General features: G+C 39.9%; 1 protein-coding gene across 1 annotated transcript; it reads right to left on the bottom strand.

Moving 5' to 3' along the window:
• Positions 1 to 3,344: 3,344 nt before the first annotated feature.
• Positions 3,345 to 13,690, bottom strand: IYD (iodotyrosine deiodinase). Its single transcript, XM_007422095.4, has 5 exons — positions 11,691 to 13,690; positions 8,151 to 8,330; positions 6,677 to 6,836; positions 5,891 to 6,047; positions 3,345 to 3,886 (listed from the first exon to the last, which is right to left on the bottom strand). The coding sequence occupies exons 1-5, from the start codon at positions 11,872 to 11,874 to the stop codon at positions 3,704 to 3,706; spliced, it is 864 nt and encodes a 287-aa protein (XP_007422157.1). The 5' UTR covers positions 11,875 to 13,690; the 3' UTR covers positions 3,345 to 3,703.
• Between the last annotated feature and the right edge of the window lie 14,245 nt (positions 13,691 to 27,935).

Raw genomic sequence — 27,935 nt, 5'->3', positions numbered from 1 at the left:
TGACACAGCAATTAAATTAAGAAATGGATATGAATTGTTTTCCCATCCCACCCTCGGAATGAGGGAAGTAAACACACTAGAACCAATAAATTGTTCCAATGCGCAATTGTTACTTCTGGCCTTTTTTTAATGCAAAGGAGATGCTGTTTTTATGATGTGATATTTCAATCAAACTGAAGGAATAGGCTTTGTCTTTTTCCATTATACTTAAAAATAATAATTCTGCATGATGATGTAGGCTGGGGTCTCTAATATCTCACTAAGTGACACCTTCAAGGATTCTTTATACCAGATGTAGTCAGTCTACTGCTAAGGACCACATGAGGACTCCATTGGGGGGAGGACAGCCCTCTGTAACCAAACGAAGATGTGGGATGGGGTTTCCCCCATAGTATAAACCACAAAATAGGTGCAGAAGCAGCACAGGATTAATGGAACTATATACTGCTGAGAGGACCATCGTACTACTTGCCTGCTTCTTAAATACGTTTCCACCTTCAGCAAAGTTAAAGCAAAGTGTTCATATGTTCATCTGTCATGGTGGCCATTCAAGAATCTTGTGATAAACTATCTGTTCTCAGTGACTACTATTAATGCCTAAAGTACAAACCATTTCTTGTTTGTTATTTCCAGCATGATATATTGCTCTGACATACTATACAGGAACATCAATCTGGATAGATTTAATAGCAGATTGTTAAAGCTGGAACACAACAGATTTGTCAAAACCTAGCATAGTTGCTAAGAGGATGAGATGGAAACTTGAAAGGCACCAATTCACTTATCGTAGCACTATAATGATAGAAAGGGCCAGCTGAAGTTCACATTCCCACTTAGCTGTGAAGCTAAATGAGTGAGCCTGGGCCAGGCATCATCTCAGTCAAGAGTTTAAAGAGAGAAAATGAATGCAGAGAGAGTCATGTAGGCATTATGAGGCACTCCAAGTCTTGGGAACTGATGGAGAACAAGTGGAACCAACTATCTCAGGCAGTAGTTGCTCAGGAGTAACTGATCAGAGTTTGAGGACAGAACTGTGTATGCACCAATACCTGCCTTACCACCACCACCAGCAGCTTGCCTGTTGCCCTTGCAAGTACCAAGATTCAGCTGCCAGATCTTTCTCTCTCTCACACACATGTAACCTGAAGGACCAAATTGGGACCAGATCCTCCTGAAGAAAGTTTGTCTATCTCCTTCACATTGCTATTTTTCTACACTTCTGGCATAAGAGCAGTACTTTTTGATGTTAAATTATTGTTTCCTGAATTTGTTTACTCACTACTTTCTGTTCCACAAAATCCACAAATGCCATTCAGTGTTTTCCTTGTATTGCTCCATCTATAGCATAAAAAATATGCTTTTGGAAAGATGCAGTCTTGATAAATGTAGGTGTCCTCAGTATGATTCTTCTATTTTGATTTAAACCTCCATCACAGCTCAGCATACTTTGAGTATAACACAGAAGCTACAGTGAATATGTGCTGAGCTTTAAATAGCCTCAGTCACTTCACTTATGTCACAGTCACCAGTGAGGTGCAAGCATTGTGGAAGATACATATTGGATCTGTACAAACCATTCAGAGGGATGTTTCACTTCCCTCACAAGTGCCTTCTGAATTGTTTGCACAACTCTAGTGCTTATGCTATAGGAAAAATATAATACTCTTAGTAATGTGAAAGGTCAACTGCAAACCTACTTGCATTGTTAGCATCAAGAGGCACTTCTCCACAGATAACTGAATGTGAAATCGTGTATGTGGGGCCGGGTAGTTTTGCTGCTTGCATACCATTCCTACTATTGCACAGCAGCATCCCTGGCAGGGCTGATTAACCTGATTGCCAAACTGGTGGTGGGGTTCTCTCAATTGGTAGTGTGGGCTGATCCAATAGATCCTTCCCCACTGCAGAAGGGGGTCACGTTGCAGAGCTCCATTGCAACCAGAAAGTCATCTGTCCATGACAAGATGCCCCCCAATTTCAAATTATACCACATCTGCCTAGAAACAAAAAACATATGTAGTGTAGAGGAGTATAGAGATAGCTTTGAAGAAGGTGTGTGGCAGCCATTAAAAAAATATCAGCTTAGCCTGGAAATACACGAGGGAGTGAGGAAGAAACTCAGGACTGGCCCACTATGACTCTGTTGGATAAAAAACAGAAATTGTGTCAAGCTTCTAAGATTCTGCAATTGCAGCCTATATCAATAAAGTAGAATTTTAGTATTTCTTGTGGTGTCTTCTTACTCACCTGGTCTTCCTTGAAGGGGATAACATTTGTTGTGTGACCTTTTGTATGCACTGGGTGCTTGATAAGTTGAGTCAGGTCTATGGTTATCGCCATGGACATAAACTCCTGGGCCACTCCAGACCCCTCACTGAGGAAAGGCAAGTTGCAGGTGCATGGCTTTTGTGTTGGTGATCTTCCTTCCTTCCTTCCTTCCTTCCTTCCTTCCTTCCTTCCTTCCTTCCTTCCTTCCTTCCTTCCTTCCTTCCTTCCTTCCTTCCTTCCTTCCTTCCTTCCTTCCATTTACTGTATATGTATTTCAGATTTTCTGAGGTATTTTGGGGTATTGTTAGCCTGTGAGAATGGGCAGCATGCAAGCAAAGTAAGGAAATAATTAAATTGTTCATAACTGAAGAGCGATGAGTTGGTAGTATTAGGAACCTCTAGAAACCCTTCTGAGTTGCACAAACATGAGCATGGGTGGTACATGCAGCATCAGAGAATATGCTTCATTTCCACTATTTTTAAAGAAGTCCTTAATAGAAACTGTCATGGGATATATTTGGGGGTGGAGTGTTCTTCAGGGCTAAACCAACAAAATCATAGTGCATTGTCTCATGAACTAGTTCACACTTTTCTTTTTTCAAAAGAAAAAAGAAAAGAAAAACTTCTGTTTCTCTGAGTTTTACTGCTAGATTTGCAGTTAAACCAATAAACAGCTCTTCACATCTGCTCCTTTCCCCTGGCTTAACTGCCATAAAAAGGGTTATTATACACTTGAAACTGCTATTTAGAAAACTAGGGTCCTGTAAAAATACTATGAATGGTAGATCTGGACCTCTCTGATTGGGTCACCACCAAAACAGCCCAATCATGGATACTGGAAGGCTTGTGTCTGGAGAAGACAGAAAATACTTATTCTACACTGGATTTAAAAAAAATCTGAAGTTACTTGACTGAAGTTTTGGGCTGGAGATGAGAGGAAGGCTGCATGAGACAGATATGTCCTTAAAGAACAGTTACTGAGTAAACTTTGAGCCAAGGTTAGGGGAACTGTGGATCTCTCTCTCTCTCTCTCTCTCTCTCTCTCTCTCTCTCTCACACACACACACACACACACACACACAGAGCAAATCAAACACTTCAAAATATTAAGAAATAAATTTAAAAGAAATGTAAATGCAATTATAAACTCAACTGAGTAAAGTCCCACTGCAACTTTGTCCTTGGAATAATCAATAATACTCATCAGTAACTATTCCAATCACATTTTAATTGTTCACTACTACTTTCAGTTGCTTATATTCTCATTATTACTGTTTTGAAGGTACCTAGAAACAGCTGAAGAAATACATATATAGATCCACATTTAGGTGCAAAGATGTTTCCGCTCATTTGAACACATCCTACAGAAATAATCAAGGAGAATAACATTTTGCAGGTGGTTCTTATACCAAAACCTGTTCCAAAATGTTCCATGTTATATAACCACCATAATGTCATCCAATGGCTTTCTGGACAAGTCTGGCACAGTGGCATCTTTACTGGGGTACCCAACCGGCAGCAGCAGAAGCAGCTTTTCATTTGCTGGGCGCCCAAGCAAAACTCTTAAGCGTCGACCACAGTTCAGTGGAGTAGTGGTAACTGTCACCAGGCCCACATTCTAAAAGCAAAAAGAAGACAAAATACTGGAATATCGTAAGAACAGCATTCTTCATCCTTCTTGCCCATGCCCTATAAATCTCTGAGGAACCTATGTCTGAGTTTCATCACACTTCACTCATATTAATAGCCCTTTCAGTCTGGAATACCTTGTCCCTCAGCCCAAGAGGTCCCTTCCCTGTTTAAGAAGGCTATTAAAACGGAGCTCTTCCTTAAGGCCTTTGCACAGAGAACCAGTTTAGATGACAGCATTAATGACTTGTTATACATGTTTAATGTTTGTATGTTCTTATATTGCAAGTCACTTGTGAGTAGGTGGCATACAAACAACTGTATAAATGATTAGATAGATGCATAGATAGATAGATAGATAGATAGATAGATAGATAGATAATAGATTAGTATATGCTTTAACGTGCATAATCTTTTCAGAAAGTATATATTTACACACTCTTCAATATTGATATATTTTTATAATTATATATATAGAAAAGCATGTTGTATGTACCTTTTACATGTCACACACTAAATGAAGGGGCGCCTCCCTCATGTGATCATGGCTGCTATATAGACTTTTTGAGCCCCCTCTGTGAATGTCCCTGATTCCAGTGTTCAAATCCAACTAAGTCACTAATGTGGTAGCCGAAAGGATGAGTTAAAGTTCTCAATCAGAATGGTTAATTAATTTAAATTAATTAAATTAACTAATTTAATCCAAATTGAAGTATCTGTGACAGTTGTTTGCCTGGCCTCCATCTGAACATATCTAGCAAGGGGAAGCCAATTGGTTTCACTGTTAAACTGTTACAGCATGGATCCGTCCCAAAAAAACATTTAATTGAAATCAGCCTTCTTGTTACTTGAATCTACTATTTTGTGGCCTTAGAATGATGGAGAATAAGTCCTAGACTTCTTCCATGTCTACTTGATATACTTGATATATCTTAGATAGGTTAGATATAATATAGGTTAGATCTTTGATATGTTAGATATTTCTGTAACATATCAAGAGTGCTCTGAATCCTTTTTCTAGGGTATTAGCTATTGCACCCAATTTTAGATAATCTGCAAATTTGATAGGCATTCCTTCCACCTCTTCATCCAAAACATTAGTAAAAACATTGAAGACTACAGGACTCAGGATTGATCCTTACGTTAACCATTCTTTTTCTTTTTTAATTTAATAAAGAACTGTTAACAGTAGTCTTTGAGTATGAGTTTCAAACCAGCTATGTATCTACTTGCTTTATCATAAAGTCCATTCTTAATAATTATGTCTATACTTAGTTGTTAATCCGAATGTCATGGAGTACTTCATGAAATGTTTTGTTCAAATCAAGATATATTACAAATATAGCATTCCCACAATCTACCAAAAATTACATGATCAAAAAATTAGGTAACATTAGGCTGGTAAGAGTTGTTTTTGACAAATCCATGCTGACATTTGGTAATTATTGCATTGTTTCAATAGATCAATCTCTTTTTGAACTACTCTAATATGAATAAGGGAAAGCCCAGTCCCACCAAAGGGAATTTGGGGAAAGCCCAGTCCCACCAAACAAAGGGCCCAAGTCTACTATTTGTAGTACTCTAGCTAAAATATACAGAGCATAAATTAAGTGTTTAGAATAAATGTGCTTTATATTACATTGTCAGATTGCCATGGGATTTAAGTATGTTAGACTGATTTATTCATTTATTTAAAACATTTATATAGCCACCCATCTTATATCGAACTCTAGGCAGTTCCCAACCAACTTTGCTCTAAACTTGCCCAATAGATTTAAATGAAGGTTCCCAACCCCCCAAGATTACAACAGCCTAAAGTACCTTTCCATTAAGGCATAAACAATTTTTCTTTTTCCCCAGATGTGTGGTCCAGAATACAATTTACAGTGAAGTGAAAGCAGGTGCTAGTTTCCTAAAAACTATGGTTGTGCATAATACTCCATGTTTATTATATTTCATCCTGGTCTTGCTCTTACCCAAATTGCAAGCATACCTGTAATGCAGCAAGCAAGATGCCACAGGCAATAGAAACACTGATCTCATTGTAGTAGTGAGTTTTCTTTTTCCCATCTGGAAGTATTCCATACACCTGCTTGAAAATGAGAATCAAGCAGGGAGCTCTGTCCAAGTATTCTTTGATCCAGTTTGTCCTAAGGAGAATTAAAGAGTTATTCAGCATAAAATATTTGCATTAGCTGTAAAATGCAAATGTATTACTGTATACAATAAAGGAATCTGGTTGAAAACCTTGTACAAAACCTTCTTTTACAAGCTGCCAGACACAACACCTCCTGTTTTTCTACCAAAAAAACCCTTGTGTTGTATTCAGCACCTTGGCTTGGACAACATACCCTCTACATTTGGCTTCTACTGTTTCAATCACTCTTGGTTGCCCTAAAAAGTCTGGTGAGAAAAAAGGTGGGATTTGGTGTCTTTAAGAAAAAAATATGCTGGGGAGAGAGAGATTTAAATGCACCAAAAGGCAGAAATGTGTTTTCAAGCATGATAGAAAATATATAGTGGGGGCATGGTACAATTTTAAGAATTTGCAAAACATAATTTCAGGATTAAAATAAAAACACTTATTTCATGACTGATTAGTTTATATGTAATCTAATGATTGTATGCATGGATGTATATAACAAAGGACCATGTTTAGGAATTTGTACTGGTACTCAGAATGACACTAATAGGCTGTATTTAAATTGATCCTTATATCCATAATCTAAAGAACATAATGATCACTCCCTCCAAGTTGCGGCAGTCATCCTACTGATACCTCAGCCTTTTTAAGTCATTAACCCATCTGTCTCCCATTCGTTTCATGTAGTTCATTTCTTCCTCTTCTTCAATGATCTCACGGATTTTATGCTTTACATCTTTATCTTTGACAACCACAAAGCTCCAAGGTTCAGTATGTGCCCCACTAGGAGATGTTCCTTTAATCAAATAAAAGGAAATATTTGGATTAAAATTACAGCTGCCTGATGGGCCTCTAGGGAAAGAAAAAGTATGCTTCACAACTTTGAAGTTTGCCCTATCTCATTTGGAACTGGGATACAGCTATGGGCTAAGATTACAACATTCAGTCAGATAATTGGCTAGATTAACTTTAATTGATTAAAAACATTTGATCACCTAAATGCACTGCCCCAACTTGAAATAACAATAGCTAACTTTAATAAAACAATGGATCATGATCTTCAGAAAGGCATTTTGTTCACTTTCAGATAGAAGCAGCAGCTTTGGGAAGCTGGGCACCCCCTGTGATTCATACAGGCAATATAAAGGATCTGTTTTGCTTCCAAACTTCTTATGTCTAACAGCAGTGTTAGACATATCTTATGTCTTACTTATTTGATTTCTCCTTACATGAGTTCCCCGATGATTACTTTACCTTAGAGATGCACTTCCTGAGGCTACATGGCTATATGTACAAAAAGCATTAATGCTCTCTTCCAAAAGTGGCAAAAGTTGTTAGCAAACTTTAGTTTTTAATGTTGAATTAATTATTAATATTAATTAATATATTATTAACCATATTAATTGAGTTTAATTTTGATCAAATGTAAATGAACTAGAATGAAAAGCTGTACTTTTGAGAACTACCCATTATCTTTTGGAATATGCACTTCCCCTCCCACATCCCACCCCAAGTACTTGGACAAACAAATGTTAAGCACTATGCTATAACTGAGAAACAACTTACACATGTACAGAGTGGCAAGCAAGCATTTATATTTATCCTGATTCAACAAGGTAGACTTCTTTCTTAGCTCTACCATACTGACACATGCTCTTTTCTTATGTTAAATGGGCAGTATGGGAATTCTTGAGGAAAATTGGAAAAAGCCTATGTCATAGTCCACTACATTGGCCCGGTTTCTGTAATATGGCTCATTCTTTCTGGTCTCTATTTTTTCACATGATCTTGGTAGCATGCAAATTATTCCACAATCTAAGCCAGTGTAAGAATACGAACACACACACACACACATATACAATTTCCACACATATGCAATTTCATGTTGGAAGAGGGATCTTTGAAAAATACTGAATCCAACATTGAATTATTATAGGAAGAGTGAGTTCACATACTGCATCATCTTCTTACTAATGTTGCTGACTCCTATGAAGGTGTCATACAACATCCCTTTAGGCAGACTGATATATTTGCAGCTAAAAACAGAATGCTAGAATAGCTACTCTAGATTTTAATCATTTCCAAGGAATCTATTTACAAAGAGTAGTACCTGCAGTTTTAATCACATTGTCAATTACTTCTCTTGGAACTGGCTCATCACTGATGGATCTAACAGATCGTCTCTTATTGAGAAGCTCATAAAAATCCTTTGATCTTTTAACCATGTCTTCTTCAGAATAACGCTCAGTTGAAAAAGGGATATGAGCTAATTCATTCCATTCATCATCCTCTGCAGGAGAGGGTAGGGGAAGTAATACAAAAACAAATACAAAACAGTGTAAAGGATTTCCATTATTCTTCCTGGGAAAGAAAAACTCTAGCGTTTGGTCATATTAACTACTGCATCTCATTGTATATTGACAAAGAATTTTTGGGGGAAACACTTAAGTAATATTTACAGAAGACTATCAGAAGTAATGGTTATTATTTTTCCATACTTGTTAGGTCTTTTTTCTTTTTCTTTTTTTTTGGTCTGGGGTAGGCTATACTCTCCATGCAGAAAAAGCCAAGTTCAGTTTCTGGCATCTCCAGATAGAGCTGGGAAAACATCATCAACAACAACCCTGGCTAAAACCTTGCAGAACCATTGCTAAAAGAGCGTAGAGCAGGAATGAACTGCCTGTGGAAAGCGTTGAGCTGTAGCTTCATTTGTGCTTGCCTAAGCTTGGGTTTGTAGAAGCTGGAGCTTAAAACCCTAGAGAACAACAGGTTTCACATTCCTGGTGTAGACAGTACTTGATCTATCAGTCTTCTGGCACAACGCTTCCTGTATCCCTCCCTCTCATAAACCAACTTTATTGGTGAGTAGGAGTGTAAGCAGAAGGGTCTAGGCCCCAAGGCAAACCTCTTAGATGGCCACCTCAAAGGTGATGGAGCTCAGGCACTAAGCCTCCCCAGCTGTGGTTGTGGAGGTTGGAATAAAGGAGAAGCGTCACACAAGTGCTTCTTTCCTGCAGCAGTGCTAAGCCTAAGCCTCACGAAAGAAGCTAACCGCAAGCACTGAGGAAGTCACTGGCCCCTGAGAGCTCCACTTCCGCCCTGTGGTCCAGGCCTTTGTCACCCACTTCCAGGCAATCCAAGTGATTAGAGGAGGGAGAGGAAGCCGGAGGCAGTGTCACGGCTGCTGCTGACCGAAGCAAGGGCTGACTCAGGAATGGTATGATATGCTAATAGCACTTTGGTACCAAATCAAATGGTTCCCGTTCGCCTAAGCCTTTGAAAGTTTTCAACAGTTCGCCTTGATTTGCTGATCAATAGCCGGATAGCTGGATGAATAGTTGTTTTATGCTCTGAGTGCTGTCATTTTATTTTTGCATCTTTTAAAAAATCAATGTATGCCACTATACAATGTTTTAAAAGTACATAAAAAAATGAAAGAAGCTGGCAGCTGCCGAATGACTTCTCCCTTTGCCTTCTAAAATGTACAGCACAACGCATCCTTTTTTTTTTTTTTTTTTGTAGATAGTATAAGAAAGTATTATTTCAGCTAAGTGTTTCATGTCTTTCATGTAAAAAGAGGCACTCGCTTTGCCTCCCATTTCTTGAATTCCAGAGCAAAATAATTGGAAGGGGGCTGCTAATGATATAGGAACATTGCTCATGCTGTTTACTTTAGTGCCTAAGCAGAGCCTTGCTACCTTGCCATTCAATTTGTTATATGCCAAATCATTAATGTTCATAAACCCTTAAGAAATGTTTATCTAATAATAATCTAAAGGAGGGGGAAATGACCCATGAATTAAACGGAGGAGAACAAAACTGACCCGAAGCAGCAAAATTCATGATCCTAAAACAGGGCGTTCTGCACACTTGCCACTTAGTGTTTTGGAGAGAGTGCTCAGGGCTGTTTTCCTTGCATGCAGACAGAACGGCACAAAGTCCCTTAGAGCAGGCTTATCCTTACCCACCCTTCTGTCTTACGCCATTAAGTGGCTCTTCTGAATGCATCCAAGCCATGCAGTTGCTCAAAAGCAATGGACCGCTAGCTGAGAGGTATCTTATTCCCAAGGGATATGATTTATCCACTTTACTGTAACCCTGGCTGAGCAGGACCCAAGGCTGATCAAAGAATGCAAGTATGACCTTTTTTACCCTACTGATCAACACGCTACGTGGTGGGGCTTCAATCCAGTCCTCCCATTTCTTCATTGCAAAGGTTTCTATTACCTCCCGTACAGCCCAAACTTGGAAAACAGCCAAGTGAGAAGGGAGAGAAAACTTGTAAGTGGAAGATCCCTCTAACAGATTTTCCTTCAACAGTAGTCTTGGCACATGCATACACATAGTCATACTATCCCTAAAAGCAATAAATATCTGGGCCAGTGCCTATGTAACGAATGTAAGGAAATTCCACTGAAGACCAGCTCCTGAAAGACTTTAGAAGAACATTAGCTGATGGGTCCATCCAGCTAAGGAGCAGAGACAACAGAAGCCTAAAGCAAAGGTTGCTCAGAAAGATGCCTTTCCCCTCTCAGGTGAATTTTTTATAAGAGGAAGGGGTAGTCTCCATTCTGCCTTTTTCTTTGGCATTTTGCTTTCTCCTCTGAGGCTAGCTTGCAAAGTATATAAAGCCCCCCCTCCTTCCAACACAGCCAGCAGCGTTGGGGCTGATGATCTGGACACAAGAATCCAGAATTCTGAATGAACCAGTGGTGCTCGTTCTGGAAAGGGAACCAGCCTTAAGCACATAACCAGGCCAGGCTGGTTTGAAATCTCTTTCACTTTCTATCCTACATTTGGAAAAAAGCACAACTGTTTGTCCTTCTTAGTAAATTAAACAAGGAAAGACCTGGCATACATGGAAGCTGCAGCTGGTTATTTGCACACCATTGAAAAGCTGCTCACGGTGATTAAGCACGTTCTATAGCCTACCGTCTAGGAATAAGTTGTATTGAACTTCAGGGACATACATCTCCATGAACACATAGAGGTGCCATGTTAACAACTGACAGATAAAGAGCTTTTGTCAATAATGCACACACTGTCGCTGCTTTCTTTCCCCATAGCTCAGATCAGCTTCACTGCCTTGTATATCAGCTACGTTATTACTTTATATAACCAAAAAGGAGGACCACAGGCTATGTTAGCCTTGCGAGGTAGTCCAGACAAGAAGCACAGCTGACAGTACTAGCTCTCTCTTTATTGCAAGGTTACATTAACAGAATTTTGCAAGTCTGAAAGTACCCCTCCCATCCCTCACTTTTGACTCTCCCCAAAACTAGAGAGGGTCCCTTCTGAGATGCTTTTGCCACCCCTCTTCCTTTGGACTCAAATTTTGTTTATTGGACTGTTGTCTCAGTTGTGGTTCTTCCTCCTGTCTCCCGAGATCATTCCCACGTACCATTACATGCTAAGAGGCTGCTATTGCCACTTTCTTCTCCATCAAAAACACCAGGCGACACACCGGCACAAAGTTTTCATTTCTTTAACCACCCCATGATTTGATCTTCAACTGCATAAGCGCTACATATAACTCCAAAACACAAATAATTAAACACTAGTGTAAAGTAGCTGTTCCCAACCTTATCCTCTCCAGATGTGTTGAACTTCAACCCCCCCCCAATTCTCAGCCAGGAATAGTTTTTCATACCTTTTTCCTCTGCATGTAAATCAGCACCATCTTTTAGGCCTTCATCCCCCCATGGGCAAGACACTGTCTTCTTGCTAGTTGTGCTTAGTTCTGTTTTGGGAGTTTTCCTGCTGCTTTTGAGTATTATACCTATCAAGACACAGATTAGTGCTACCACAACTGGAGTTAAGGAAGAAAATGCCATAATTGGTGAGTATCAAATGTGGTATCACAAGTCTTCACACAGCAAGTGCTCCTTGTTAAAAATGAAACTGTAAACAAATAGACCAGAAGGATTAGAACCACCCACTTAAAGGGTTCAGCCCTCTTGGCTTCTTGAAGCCAGGTTTTTTTTTGAAGCAGGTCAGTCGCTCTTTAACAAGGTCTGGCTTCTTTCCCAGAGTTAAGCCTGTTTATATTATGCCTGAGTTGAAATCCCATTGCAGAAGTTGACCCCAAGTTACATTAAGTTAACCACACTGATTTAACTGCTATATTGTTCTTGGGAATTCATGAGCCAGTATATAGAGCTCAGATGACTCCGAAGGTTGAGCACAAAAGCCCATTGAAAGATGCTCAAAACCATCCTAATCTTTTGGGCCAGGGATAAGTCACAGGCTCCCCTCTAGAAATTTTAAACCAGGGGTTCCTAAACCTTTTGCCATCACGCCTCCCTTAAATGTAATCTTCACGTACAAGCCTCCCCTAAAAATCCAAACATCAAAATGAACACAAAGGAACAATGAAAAGAATATAATGAAACTTTGGGAAAGGTGGATTTATTGTAACAGTGTAACTAAAATGCTTTTCACCCCTCTCCTGGACTCTGTCTGCACCTCCCCAAGGGAGGTACACCTCACAGTTTGGGAAACCCTGTTCTAGCCTGTAAACCACCGAGCAGGCCATCTGGTACCCCTACCCACCCAAATTGCATAGTACCTATAGCTGGGAAAATGATTTTGCTATAGGAGGTAGTAAAGCTCACTGCCAGGGTAAACTGGTTCAAGACTGGAGGATTTAGGAGACAAATACTCTCACTTATTGCACAGAATTACTTTGGAGCCTTAGATAATGCCAGTAAATACTTCCAGTTTTAAATGGTTAGGTTTTGCTGAACTAGCAAGGGTTCTGCTTTATATTTTTATGTGAGGGTTTCTGCATTTCCACATGATGCAATACATTGAATAGCCATTCCTCTGATTTCATCATTAAAGCCGATGTTTTGTTTCTACTATCAATCTTTGGAGCTATTACAGGACTTGTACTGCTCATTGGAAGCCCACTAAAAATCTTAATTGAAGGAGTTCAATATCATAGTTACCTTCAGTCTGGCACTGTTATTTGTTTGCAAAAGTAGAGTTTAAGGCAAATGGGTATGAATCAGGAGCGAGTGGCAAAAGAAGACTGGCATAGATGCATGACTGTTTTTTCTTCAAAAGGAGCCATTAAAACAAGGAGGAGGAGGACTAGTGGTTATGCTCATTATGACAAAAACATGGTCACTATTCACCTATCAGTTCAGCTACAATAAGCAAATTAACACCAGAAATCAGGTTTTGAAACAGGGACTTCAAAGCCATTGCTACCTTTTGTTTTAATCATATCTGATATATTTGGCCTCCAAGTGCTACCCTTTCCTTTCTTCTTCAGAGAATATTAACTAAGCTTACTAAACGTGAGGCTGTGAACTTGAAAACTAAATCATGGGATATCAGTTCTTAATATTAGCAAATCTAAAATTTGTGTTGACGGAAAATCATCCCAAAGAATTTCAGCAATCTTTGCCTTAAGAGGCAAGTGCAAACCATATATGGAATTCAGCTAAGGTGAGGACTCTGGTTATTTACCGAAAGGGAGCATCTCTAACCTGGAGACCCAGATACATTGCTTTTCAGATGCCTCTTTTTCAAGGACTGTGTGCTGTTATTGCCTTTAAGGAAAACTTAGGCATAGGGGAAAAAAATGGTGACCTCTTTGTTCTGTTGAGAAGCTTTGTGTAGGGCAGTGTTTCTCAGCCTTGGATGCTTTAAGCTGTGTGGACTTCAACTCCCAGAATTCCCTAGCCAGCCATCAAATTCTGAGAGTTGAAGTCCACACAGCTTAAAGCAGCCAAGGTTGAGAAACACTGGTGTAGGAAGTAAAGAAGATAACCTTGATGGACACGTGCAAGATCCATTACCAGGGCAACAGGGGGTGAATTATATTTTAAGTCCAGAAAACAAATAATATTCAGAAGCAGCTCAGACAGACACCTCCCTAATTCACTGGAATATAAGAAGGAGGAGATACAGCACAATCAGATGTGCAAGATTCTGTTATTATAGCCAGTCTCAATAAAAATAGTTTTAGCCTTTTTATGGACTTGATTTCTTTGTCTTGTCTACCTAGTGGAGCTGACACTTTATTAACCTAGGTCAGTGGCAGCCATCATTAGACTGCTCCAAGTCAGAATAGTTATTTATGTTTTATTATAGCTATATTTGTAAACCTCCCCAACTGCTTTCTCCATCACAGTGTTTGCCCTGTGGAATAGCATCCCACTGGGGATCTGCATGACCCAACCCTGTTAGCCTTTTGTAAAGCAATAAAGAGCTGGTTATTCCCCCAGCCTGGTTACCCAGGCTTTGGGACTGGAAAGTTAAGTGGTTGGTCTGTTTGGCTCCAGTCTTGTGACTAGAAGTGGAATGTTTTTAGACCTCGTGCGTATGTTTATTTTGTTATATCTGGTTGTTATTTATATTGTGTTTTGGTTTTGGTGTTAACTCTTGTTCAGTGTGTAGAGTAACTGTATCATGAGATGGGTGGCTGTATAAATTGTATTGCTAACTCTCTAAATAAATAAGTAAAAATGTTAGAGTATTGCATATTTCTGGCAGAAAATTATAAGATATTCAGACATTGGCATCCAGAGGGAGGCAAGAATGGATAAATCTCCCATTGGGGGAGATGGGTGGCATACAAATTGAATGAATGAATGAATGAATGAATGAATGAATGAATGAATGAATAAATGAATGAATGATGAAATGTGGTGCAACGTTGATATATAAATACTTACGTGCTTGCATGTGATGTGACACCAGTATGAAAGAAAGAACTTGCATCATGACATCACAACACACACTTTGTTACTTTGGATCATCACGGTTAGGCATGGTTTGGACATCTCTAAATCAAACTAAACTACATTCACAATGAGGATTGATTCAAATTCCAATCTCACCAGGATATGTTGCTGAATTACAACTCCCCACAGTGTGTGCCAAGGTGAGGAGTACAAGAACCTATCATTCAGCAGCATCTGCAGAGCCACGGTTTTGCCACCCATGTTTCACAGCTAGTGGGATCTGGGCTGCATTTATGCAAAGAATTCTTCCTCTAAAATGTCCATTGCTGTACCAATTTCTAGATATAGGGATTAATTAAATTGATCCTTCTGCTATCTTGACCTAAGGACAATTTATCCTGAGTTGGTCTCAGCAACCATTTTAGTGAGCACCTTGGTGCCAAGTAGTATTAATTAGTCTCTTATTTCCCACAGTAGTACAAGGGTAGGGAAAATGGTTCCCTTGGTAGGCATATCAAATCTGGACTACAAAAATCCAGATGACTCTAGAACAGTGTTTCTCAACCTTGGCAACTTTAAGATGTGTGGACTGCTGGCTGAGGAATTCTGGGATTTGAAGTCCACACATCTTAAAGTTGCCAAGGTTGAGAATCACTGTTCTAGACAGGAGCAAAGAATTAGAGTTTTCTGTATTTCTTAACTACTGAATGATCATTCTTATACTTTATATCAGTTGGGTTGATTGTAATGGCTCTTGTTCTGCCTTAACCACACTAGTAGTACTCTGCCCTTGAGAAGAATGGGATCAAGCACTAAGCTGAATCACCTAGATCACCTGATACCCCAAGCAATTCTCTATTCTCCTCTGTTTATTCCCTCATATCCCACCGGAGAGACAGGAGTATGCAGCTTTTTTAGGCTAAGGACCACACTTGACTCCTGAATAACAAGCTGGGGGCGCTCTCAAACTTCAGTGAGAACAGAACAGAAACTAATATCATAAGGACCTGAGATCTAGTGGCCAACTTCCTCTCTTTTTAGTGCCTCCAGTTTCATTCACAATTCCTCCATGCTGTCAGCAACATGCAGCAACGAAGCTCTATAGCAAACCACTAGAGGGTGTGAAAACATTGCAGAAAAGTGTATCTCACAGAACAGTAGCTTCTAATGCCACCAAAACACACGGGTGTAGGGAAATGTGGACACTTTTTCTTTCTGAAATAAGAAAATATTTATAATGATGTAAACCATTTTTAAGAAAATATAGTGCCTCCAAATAAATCAAATAAATAAATTCAAATAAGTTGAAGAGACCCCAGTTCTTATTTATATTTATCCAGATAATCAACCAGATAATCAAAAGGGTTACACATGCTTTACCTTTGGACTCACCTGGGTAGAAAATACCTGTATTGGTTTGCTTTATGCAATTTTTCTCCTACCTCATCAGATAAATATTAAGTGCGGCTAATAGGATATCTGGTCATTGCATATTTGAAAGATATAGGTGTGAACACCAGAATAGTACAGCGGTTAAGGTTTTGGATCAGGACCAGGGAAACCCAGCTTCAAATTCTGCCTCAGCCATGGAAGCTAACTGACCAGTCACTCTCTCTTAGCCAACTTATTTAGCAGGATTGTTGGTATGGGGAAACTTTGGACAAGAGATTCCCCTAAGCTCCTGGAAGAAAGGCAGAACATGAATGAAATGAACAGTCTCTGTCCCTTTCTCCTTCTCTTTTTATTAAAAAAAGGAATGATTTCCTATAACAGGACCCTGTGGGACATCCAGCTGGGTTACTAGAGAATGTCCCACCAAGACAGATTCTGTTTCTCCAGTTCTGACTACCCCAAATTGTGCAACAAATTCTTTGAGGAGTGGGCATACAACCTCATCTAAGATACACCTCCATTTCATAGGCATATCCCACAAGGTGCCTCTATGCCATGTTCACATAACTTTAGAAGAGATCCAAAGAATATTGACCTCCATCTAGAGCCTTCTCATTGTCTTCCCACCACTTGCCATCCAAAATCCCATGAAGAAAGAGAGAAGGAATTGGAAGTATCTTTAATTTTACAAGTGCATCACCCGTTTGCATTTCATTGCTATCTGGTATGAGTTCCCCATCTGCAGAACAGAGCATCTTGGACAAGTCTGCTCTTCAAGGAGTCTGGCATTTGCAATACAGTATCGCAGCAAATGTTGTTTCCATCCTTGATGCCTCAGGCAGGAGGACAAGAAACCTTTTTGTTCTTGTCATTGTCATCAGACACAAATGAATTCCCTCCCCTGCCACATGTACCCAGTGCACTCTGGGCCTGCTGGCCTCATCTGCCTGCATTTCCTTTACTTTATTTTTTTCAGGTAAATCTGCTCTTTTGGTATGATCTTGCTGCCTTTCAAAAACTCTGTTTTTCCTTATGTGTATACGTGCCGAGCACAACCTGTGCATCACTAACACAATGTTCAGACTTGCAAACAAGTACAAAACTACCTAGATGCATCCCAGGTCCAAACACTGGCACCTACTTGACTGTGTCATAGTACATCAGTGTGACCTTAAAGATGTCACCATCACCCGAGCCATGGGAGATGCTGAGTGCTGGACAGATCACAGGCTGGTCCGGTTGGTCCTCAACCTGCACGTAGCCCCTTTACATTGTAAGCAACCAAGGACTGTCAGAAAGTCATTCAACATTGGCAGACTGCAAGACCCAGGCCAAGTTCACTGTTTCCAAGATGTACTTAATGAAAACTCTCTGACAATTTACTGCTTGTAGAAACCTGTTCTGAAAAGTGGATGCAGTTTAAAGATGTTATCACACAGACTGCAACCACTGTACCTGGATTGAAAACCCAGGCGTATCAAGACTGGTTTGATGAAAACCACGAGACCATTTCAGCAGCCCTCCAGGCCAAGAACAAGGCCTATGCAGACTGGCAGAATGATCCATCATCTGTCTCAAAGAAAGACAAGTTTAAGCACCTGCAGTCCAAAGGACAGACAGAATTGCAAGAAATGCAGGAGGAGTGGTGGCAGAGAAAGGCTGAGCAGGTGGAACACTATGCAGACATTCATGCCACCAGAGAGTTCTTCAGCACCATAAAGTCAGTTTACGGTTCTTCTTAATCAGGATGTTCCCCCCTGCTATCATCTGATGGGTGAAGCATGATCAAAGACCAGGAAGGACTGAAAAATTGCTGGGCTGAACACTTTTCCAACCTCCTCAATAGGCTGTCCACAGTTGATCATGATGTCTTACAGCAGATTCCTCAGCTGCCAGTCTTGGATAACCTAGACTTGCTTCCCTCTACTGATGAGATCAAGAAAGTGATCTCACAGATGAACTCAAGTAAAGCAACTGGACAGGATGGCATTCCTGCTGAGATCTACAAAGCACTAGACCCAAACACCTTACAGGTGTTCCAAGACATCTTGGAAGACATTTGGTCCACAGAGAACATGCCTGATGATTTCCACAAGCCCTCATTGTGGCTCTCTATAAAAATAAGGGAAGCAAATCAGACTGCAGGAACTACAGAGATATCTCACTACTGTCCATTGTAGGCAAGATCTTTGCCTGCATTCTCCTGAACAGACTTGTCGCTGTCTTGGAAAGGAACCTCCCAGAAGTGCAGTGTGGCTTTTGGCCAGAATGGAGTACAGCAGACACGATATTTGCCATGAGGCAAGTCCAGAAGTGCATCAACCAGAACAAGCCTCTTTACTTTGTCTTCATTGACTTGACAAAGACATCTGATACTGTAAACAGGGAGGCTCTCTAGATCATCCTGAGATGTTATGGATGCCCGAGGAAATTCGTTAAGTTGATTCAGCTACTCCATGACAGAATGACAAGTCTGGTTCTTTACAATGGTGATACACCAGCTGCATTTGCCATTTCCAATGGGGTAAAACAGGGTTGTGTGCTAGCCCCAGTCCTGTTCAATCTGTTCTTCACTTGCATGTTGTCACATGCTGTCCAGGGTCTGAAGGAGGGAGTGTACATCAGGTACCAGTTGGACAGCTCTCTCTTTGACCTTCGCCACTTTAATGCATGGACGAAGTGCCTCCATACAGTCATCCAAGAAACTCTCTTTGCTGAAGACTGTGCGCTCCTGGTGCGCAAAGACAGTGATCTACAGTTGATGCTGAACAAATTCTCAGATGCTGCTATACTCTTCAGCCTGACTATCAGCCTGAACAAGACTAAAGTACTTTATCAGCCTGTGCCAAATACCAACCCCGTAGAACCAAAAATCACTATTGATGACACCCAGCTGACAAATGTAAACAGCTTAAAATGCTTGGGAAGGATCATCTTGAGTGATGGGTCTTTGGACAAAGAAATTGACTCCAGAATCAGCAAGGCCAGCCAGGTACTGGGGCGGCTGCATACTAGTGACCTATTTAGGAATTACTATAGGAAATCAACAACTCTGATAGAAGAGGAAGTTTTGGAGAGAAAGAGTTAAAGTGTGTTGAACCAAATCTCATGGTTTCTTCTTGTTGGTTACCATCAAGTGCTGTGTCCTCTGTTTCCCTGCTTCTAAGATCAAGCGCTGCCTAGTGGCAGTGGCATCAAGGGGGTAGGGTGGGAGGCAAAAGGGGAGCAGAATGAAAAAACAGCATTATGGCATCTTAACGAAGCCCCACCTCTTTTGGACCCATGTCATACACTGCATGCAAATATGAAAGGGGCAGAGCTAGTGGTATGATGCAGAAAGGGATGTTCGAGATTTCACATGAGGACAATGTCATATTCTGGGATTCCCATTTTTTCTAAGGACCTTCCACAGTTTGACATGGTCAACCCAACTGAAGGTTCTTCTGTATTCAACAAAGCACATATTTATTCTTTGGCTATCCAGCATGCATCAGCAATAATGTCTCTTGTTCCTCAATCTTTTCTAAAACCAGCTTGAACATCTGGCATTTCCCTTTCCATCTCATCTGCACTGGATGATCCTAAGCATTATTTTGCTAGCATGTGACTCATATCTAATGGGAGTCTGGGCTGGGTCAAGGGTATATGGCACCTCTAGCACATGGACTGATGCTGCCATCTCTCACAAATGAGGAGATTTACAGTTTTAGAATTATTTGGAAATAAGGGCAGCATTGGTGCCCCTTAAGCTTTGGCCCCTTAGGCCAGGGCCTAAAGCAGGTCCTGATGAGATTAGATAATGGCTTCTGATACAAGGCCACTCTGAGATTTTCTGAATGAAAAACCAAGTATGAAAGCCTCTTCCCTCTTCTATTTAATTGACAACACCATTTAAGCAGATGTGTTTATAGATAAACCCAGATGTTATGAAATGTCATAGGCACTTTCTTCCAAAATAACCCAACCCAGGTAAATGCTCTTCTCGCCTCCCTGGGTGCAGATGGAATATATGTACAATCATTTGTCAGTGAAGCCTTACCGTTTGCTGTGAAATGAAAATACGTAGATACTCCTTTCTCATTTGCTACTAGTACTAGGCCTTACCTATTTTAGCTGCCAGCCTTTAATCAGTGATGAACTGTCCAAATGAATAGGACATGAAGATAATATAATTCATTGCATTAATCCTCCACTTGTCCAGTAAGCTCAGGGGATATTCATTAAAAAATCAAAATGGCAGATACATGCTCCCTGTCAGATTTCTGATTCAGGAATGCATGTTGATTAGCAATAGAGTATGCAGATATTACATAGAAAATCAGACAAGAAGGAAGTAGGCAATTTGGTTCCTCCAGATGTTTTGGATTGAAACTTCGATCATCCCTGATTGTTGGTTAGGCTGATTAAGGCATAAGAAATTAAAGTCCAAAAATATCTGGAATTCACCAAGCTGTCTGCTCCTGATTTGAGGGATGAGAAACCTCTGACTAATCATCTGAATCTGGCATTCCTCCTTGTCCCCCTATATATGCCACAATTAGGATTAAAAAAAAAAAAAGCTTCCATTACTAACAATGGAAGCATTTAAAACATAAGTTGTTATACATTGTGTGGCTTGGACAAAGGTCATAAGTGGGGTGAGAAAAGGTAATGCCCATTCGTCATGCACTGCTACATTTCAAAAATTTAGCCCCTAGCAAATATGTCTACAGAGGGCTCCAGCTAAGATGGTGGCCACAACCATGTGATCAAAGCCTCACCACTGTTTTTATGTGCATCGTAATATGCATAAAAAGAGGCATGATTTTGATTGCATGGACGTGGCCTTCATCTTAACTTTTATTACCTTCCCTCCCTCCCTGTGGACACTGCTGGACCCTTGTATGGCTTCTGAAAAGGGTTCATGGCTGCGAATGGAATCTAGTTTTAAAGTGCAATTGCTTTGGAGGCTTGTCCAAGAAAGATGGATAGCTAGGGAAGAACCAAAAAGTCTCCTTCATGCTGAACTCCTGATGATTTTATGGATGCATCCATGTAGTTTTCTTGGCGGCAGAATGGATGGGATTTGCATTCTTCCAGAATGGGGGCAGTGGGGGTGGGGTGGGTGGTTGTTTCTTTGTTTGAGAACCTGGCCTAACCTAGAGTGAGTGAAAGAGAGGGAGACACATGAAAGGGTGTTTGGGAGAGAGGAAAGAAAAGTTGGCTCCAGACCCCCACGTAGCTCCGAAACATTTCTTCAGGAGGCTGGGGCAGGTAGGTCATCTAAGCCTTTCCTATGAGCAGGTCTAGCCACCTAATTATTGTCCCCACCTTTATATTTTTTTAAAAAGTAGAATTATATCTGTAGACAATAATAAGCATGATGTTTAGTTTCTTTCATCATACTTTTTCTCCCCCTACTCCCAGAAATGTTAAGGCATCCCCTAAGCACAGTATATGCATCTGGCTAGAGTTTTCCATACCTTTGACTGGAGTGAAATCACCATAAGGAGATTCCAGCCAGACATCTTAGCAGGAATTTGACTTCTTTTTGAATGATTCCAGACAGCAAAATAGGACATTTGCCTGTGCTTGCAGAATAATTCTTTAGGAGATGATACATTTCAGATCACAACTGACGGAGATACGCTTAAGAAGAATCAATTATGACAGAAGGACAAGTGAATGTTGCCTCATGATGACTTTACCAGGTCAAGGATGAATGAGAGAACTTGGCCTTGGTCCACCTAGGATTCTATAACTGCTTCAGACTAATTCTTGATTGGCTGATCTTGGAAAGCTAATCCCCAGGGTTTGCCCTGGTTAGTGCTTGGATGGGAAATCTCAGAGTTTTAGTTATAGACTGGGAAGCCAGAAAAATATCCCAGGAGAAGCAGTGGCCAACCTGTAGGCATTCACAAGAGGGCCAAGGGGAAGCATGTGATGAAACACACATTGCAGCTCCTGCCCTTTGAGGTTCAGATACCCCCAACCCTCTTGCCTCCTCTGGCCATTGGGTCAGATGGCAGATGAACTTGTTTGTAATAATGGCTATTGAATAATTGTAGGTTGGCCTTGACTACATCATGTTTTTCTGTTGTTTTTATTTTAGTTGCAATTGCATTAGTTTTTAATCCTATGTTAGCCACCCAGAGTCACAGTTTGAGAATTGGGTGGCCATATAAATCCATTAAATGAACCAACCAGCTGGGTAAATGAACCAAATAAATCAATAGAAGAAAGAAAGAAAGAAAGAAAGAAAGAAAGAAAGAAAGAAAGAAAGAAAGAAAGAAAGAAAGAAAGAAAGAAAGAAAGGGAGGGAGGGAGGGAGGGAGGGAGGGAGGGAGGGAGGGAGGGTGGGTGGGTGCTGGACAAGATGGACCAGAAGTTTATGTCTGCTCTCCATTTCCTATTGGTAGCATTAATTGATGATGATGATGATGATGATGATGAATTAATCTCAAGACTTCAGTGTGTAGATTATATTTATTTTGTTTATCTATTTTATCCAGTTTATACCTACTGCAATCAACAAGATTAATTGTACATATTAATTGTATTATTATTTAATTAATAAATACACACAAAGCCATACAGTAAAACTCTTATGGCAAAGGTTCACAAACTTTCTCAGTTCATGGCGCCTTTCATGTCTAAGTAATTTTTTCACAGTGCCCCAGGCCAAAATTATGAACTACCTTGAGCTGGTAGCAGTGTCTGACAGATATCGAGTATTGCTGTGTTTCCTTTGAAAATTTAAAATATCTTGCACCTTCCCTGTGACTTCCCTGTGGATCTATGGTAAGAAAGCAATAAAGTCATACGAAATAAAACCCATAAAAATAATTAATCTAGCTATGATTCACAAGCATCCTCCTCCATCTGAAACGTGATCTTTAACAACTTTTAAAAACTAACAATGTGGAAGCAACTCTTAATTCTGTAGATAGACTCTTCCCCATCATAGCACAGCTGAAAAGCAGCATCTCCCAAGCAAAGCCCCCCCTCAATTTGTGATAGTAAACTTTAGCCTAAGGAATTTCTCCAGAGTATACAAATGACATAAATTTGCAGACAAAATAGGATTCGTTCTGTGAGACGTGATACACTTAGATGAGCAGCTTTGGTTACATGTCTTTGCACATTTCTTTTTGGTGATTTTAATGGTATGCTGTATTTGAAAAAATGTATTACAATACTTTGTTATCTTAACTGTCTTTTATACTGTGTTTTTAATAATTAAATATTTTCCCTCTCCCCCCTTTGTGAGGAGGTTGTATTAATAAATGTAACACATGTAATTCATTGATTTATTACTTACAACAGTTGGGCTTTCAATGATACTAATTGCACCATATTTGCATCACAAGGAAATCTTCCAGAATCCAGAATACACAGGCAGCCTTTCCAGAAAACCGTCTCAAGGTTTACCTAAGCTTTGTATGTGCAATATAACGGACATTCCAATGAACATCAATACTTCTGAAACTTCACGGTGATTCTGACATATTACTATGTTCTGCTCAGATCAGGGGGCAGGAACGTCACAATGTTTGCCAGGATTGCAAACAGAAGCCTTTGAAAGCCAGCTGGATGGGAGGTGGGAAGGAGGTATGATTGAATGAGGGTTTGAGAGCATGGATTGTAAACAGATGTCTTCAGGCTCAGGCAGGCCTTTCGAAGCTAGTCCCTGAATTGGGAGCTGAGCGAAGGGCAATCCACTGAACACTTGACTGAACTTCTTACAGGACAGAACTGAAATAACAAGGATTTGCAGAGGTATGGGGAATCTTGGAGGGGCATGGAAAACACTCCTCTATAAGAATGTCCTATAAAGATAAAACTCCAGGGATGAAGCAGTCTGTGAAATGATGCCATCAGCGCAGGAGGCTCTGAGGAAAAATCAAACTCTCTGCAAAGGCATAGGGAAAGAATCTCCTGGATGATATTGGTATGATCAAGATAACATAAATGTTATCCCTATCCGCAGTAGCTTACAAACCAACGTAAAAGTAAATTGCAGTGATTTGTTTCATTGTTCAGCTATTCACATTATTTTGCTTTTCTAGAAACTCCTGCACTGTTTTTTGCTGTCCCTTTACTGTCATCCCTGGGAAGACAGATGGTTCTCTGGGGAAAGTCCTTGTGAAAAGTCCTATGTACCAGAAATGTCTACAAGCTTTTTAAAATTTAAGTCAAATTTAATTCATGCAGTCACTTAAGCAATTTTGATTTTCAGAACTGACCATCATCAATAGAGGATGGATTTGTTAGCATAAAAGACACCATTTGCTTACTTTACTTCTTATACTGTGGACTCAGTATCTGAATTATGTTATAGACAATTGCAGATGATGATCCAGACAGTACCTGGGTTTGTTTTCCCTGGACTTGTGCTGTTTTATAGATTATCATATCAGCAACTCACAGTCTCAGGTTCTCCTGCAGCAGTGAACCATCAGAATTTTACTTGACAATTAAAACAGTGCCACTAGCATCAGTTAATCAATATAAGCTTACCTTCTCCATCTTGGAAGATAAGGCAACTCATTTCCCCACTATTGATCATTCAGATATGTTTATCACTACCTTTCCAAATCAATTTGCTTCCATCGTTACTAGATAGGGAAATTGAGGGAGATGTGTCCTAAACTGAATAATGTGCAAACCATTAACAATGATGGCTGGGAGCAAGTTCATCAAGACCTTAGTGACAACTTCTGCTGGTTCAAGGCTGTCATCAGAATTTCTGGGGATATTGAATGCCACACTCCAAAAGTAGGCAGGGCCAGAACTCATGGGGGAATGGAGGTGCTGGGGGCTTTAAGGGCTACAGATTTGTTGCTTGACCCCACCCCCTTCCAAAAGTAGCTCTTTTTTATATTATCTACTATGGGGGAGCTCTGAAGTTGCAAAAAGGATCTTGATGGAATGCATGCAGCCTTTGACCTGTACTTTTTGCATCACTACTGTAAGAGATCAGTCTGGAGGATCACCATCATCATCATCATCATCATCATCATCTAACATTTCTGAAGTGTTAGAAAGGGGCAAGTGTATCTCTGAGGACAGCATATTCCATACTGGCAGTGGTGGGGGGAGCACAACAGAGAAAGTCTTTCTCTTCTCCTGTCAGGTTCAGGCCAGGAATCACCACAAGACAGTCCAGAATTCAGCTCAGCTTCTATATTAGCTTGCACCTAATAGACAGAATCTTGCCAGACTAACTCTAATCTCCCAATGATAGCAACTATAACCATCATGCCCTTGAGGGGGCAGTCTCCTCCTCTTGACTTTCACACAGTCCATCTGGGGGCTGAGGAGATGCTTCCCTTGGAATGTCTCTCCCCCGTCCCTGTAACCTTGAAGCTCCATTCCAGAATCCTCCCCCCTCATGCCTTCCATCACATCTCCCTTGTGGTGGTGGGACCTTAAGCAGACCCTCTCTAGACATTGGAAATGGGCAGAATCAGATTCATAGACATAACTTTATGGTTCTTTGATTCTATTTTGGGTAAGACACCTTTGATATAACCTGTCATCACACTTATAGGTGATAACCCCCTTTCATAGGGCTCAGAAACCTAATGGCAACCAGTACAGTGACTGAAGTGAGGTGCAATTCTGCAATACAGTAATGAGTTTCTCCTACTAGCAGTCTGGCCATTGTATTCTGTACCAGTTAAAGCTTCCAGGTTGTTTTCAAAGGCAGTCCAACACACAACAGATTGTACTAATCCAATTGTGTGAATCAGGGCATGAGGTGTCATTGCCAAAGATACCAGTTTATGAACTGATTCTTATTTTTCACTATCAGGATTCCTTCCATAAGACCAAAAATAGGTTATAGAGGCAGTTCTTCTTCATAAGTCATGCTGTATTATACATTTCTTTGGTGCGGATAATTTCCAAAGCCAAAACTACCACGCAAGCAATTTTCATATGCCTTATCATGTATCTCAGGGAACTTTGAATAAAGACCTACCTGAACTGTGGACAAAACAGAAAATAAGCTAATATTGTTAAAATGACTTTTATATTATTCATTTCTGCTGAAATATGGCTTGCAAGTCTAACCCCATATTAACTTGTTTAAACTAATAACTATTGAACTAATTCAATAACAAAAACCAGAGATTTGATAAAACAGCTTGGATAAAGCGAAGTTTTGTTGAATTGCTCTTTTTTCTTCTGTTAAAACATTATATATGGATTTTTATGAGTGTGTCTATTTTGCCAGAATTAAAGCTAAAATGAAGAAATAAAAATTATTTTCTCATTTTGTTCTTCCACAATTATAACAATAATACAATAATTATGTAACTATTTCAGACTCGAATATAATCTAGAATAATTCAGTTTTGAGAAAAAAATCATTATTACATTTATACTTTTAGATAATTGATAATAACCGCCTACCTCTGCTGCCATGTGATATACTGTATGTTACATAAGTACTTTATTCTGAATGTAGTTATTTTTCAGCAGAAGTGTTAATGGAATCACTCAGTAGCTATCAAGGATTAATGAACTGAAAATAGGTCTTTTGGGGAACATTCACAGACAGCCTGCCATAGATATATATATATTCCTTGTATACATTTCGGGTTATTGTGGTTTATTGACATAGTTGGAAGAGACCCATGTTAGTCTATGGTAACCAAAAATCAGAAGAAATCTATTAGCACCTTTTCCAATGAATAAATTTTGTTAAAAGGCATACACCTTTGTGAGATACAAAAGTTCACAGGCTGATTATGCAGATGCAGGACACTCTATTGCAGATCTCAAAGTGACCATTTTGGAAAAAAGCGATTTTAACACACGACTGAGCTACAGACTGCTAAACTTGCATACATCAAAAGTTTTCAAGAATCTCAAAAGGTCTCAACAAACACAATGGGTTTTTAATACATTGCAATTATTAACTGATAAGGTACTTGCAATCTGTCTCTCATGGAACCTATATCTGTATAACTAACCTATCTTCCCCTCCTTTCGCCCTCCCTATGCCTCATCCCTAATGAAATCCTACATCAGTTTAGCCATTTCACTGTCAAGCAACAAGACCAAGGTGGTAAACAAATGATTTGCCAAATATTTCTATGTTCAAATGTTTCCAGGGTATTATAAGCTGGCACTAACCTAATATTTATCAGCAAGAGCAAGAATTGTACAAAGCTATCCTTGATATCCACATAGTTCTCATCATGATGATGTTCAGGAAGCCACTGAAGGCCTGGCTGTTCTTCCAGCCCTTGGGGTAGGGTGATGGTGCAGCCCTTGTCAGATGGGAGATTTATGTACGTGTCTGCCTTTGGGACATTTATGAATTTTTCTCTAATTTATAGCATTGTTCTTGCTTTTTAAACTGCAAGCTGCCCAGAGTCTTTGGGAGTTGGATAGCCTGTAAATTGTTTAAATAAATACAATACATAAATAAAACCTAAAGTGAGTTTAGGGTTAGGGTTAATGCCTGAATCTAAAGCACAATTTGAAAAAGGGAGCTCTTTTCTCTCACAACCTAAAATGGAGAAAAACCACAAACAGTTGCAACTTTTTCAGCAAAATAAGAGGAAAATTGCAGGAAAATTAAAGCTCAGCTTCATATCAACATGCCAAGTATCATAGACATCATTCAGGTCTGATCATCAAATAAAGCCCAAGTAAAGCTCAATTCTCTTTTTATCCCTAAGGTTTCTCCACTCTCCAAGACTGACTGACTGATTGATTGGACTTGTATTCTGCCACAATCAAAAGGACTGTTGTTGGTTCACACATCAATAAAAATACAATGAAACATCCATGTGGTAGAAGAATGTAAAATA

This window comes from Python bivittatus, unplaced genomic scaffold (assembly GCF_059951505.1).
Source record: "Python bivittatus isolate LINGU-HERP-01145 unplaced genomic scaffold, Pbiv_v1 ctg000020_np1212, whole genome shotgun sequence".
Taxonomy (NCBI): Eukaryota; Metazoa; Chordata; class Lepidosauria; order Squamata; family Pythonidae; genus Python; species Python bivittatus.
This window is presented reverse-complemented; position numbering and strand designations above follow the sequence as displayed.

What these genes read in the sequence shown, in the direction of transcription:
- IYD (XM_007422095.4), bottom strand. Translation starts at nt 11,874, where the DNA reads ATGGCATTTTCTTCCTTAACTCCAGTTGTGGTAGCACTAATCTGTGTC. An exon ending in CAATGTGATTAAAACTGCAG is followed by an intron (nt 6,837 to 8,150) that starts GTACTACTCTTT and finishes ATTTGATTAAAG; the next exon opens with GAACATCTCCTAGTGGGGCA. An exon ending in TCTTGCTTGCTGCATTACAG is followed by an intron (nt 3,887 to 5,890) that starts GTATGCTTGCAA and finishes TTTTGCTTTTAG; the next exon opens with AATGTGGGCCTGGTGACAGT.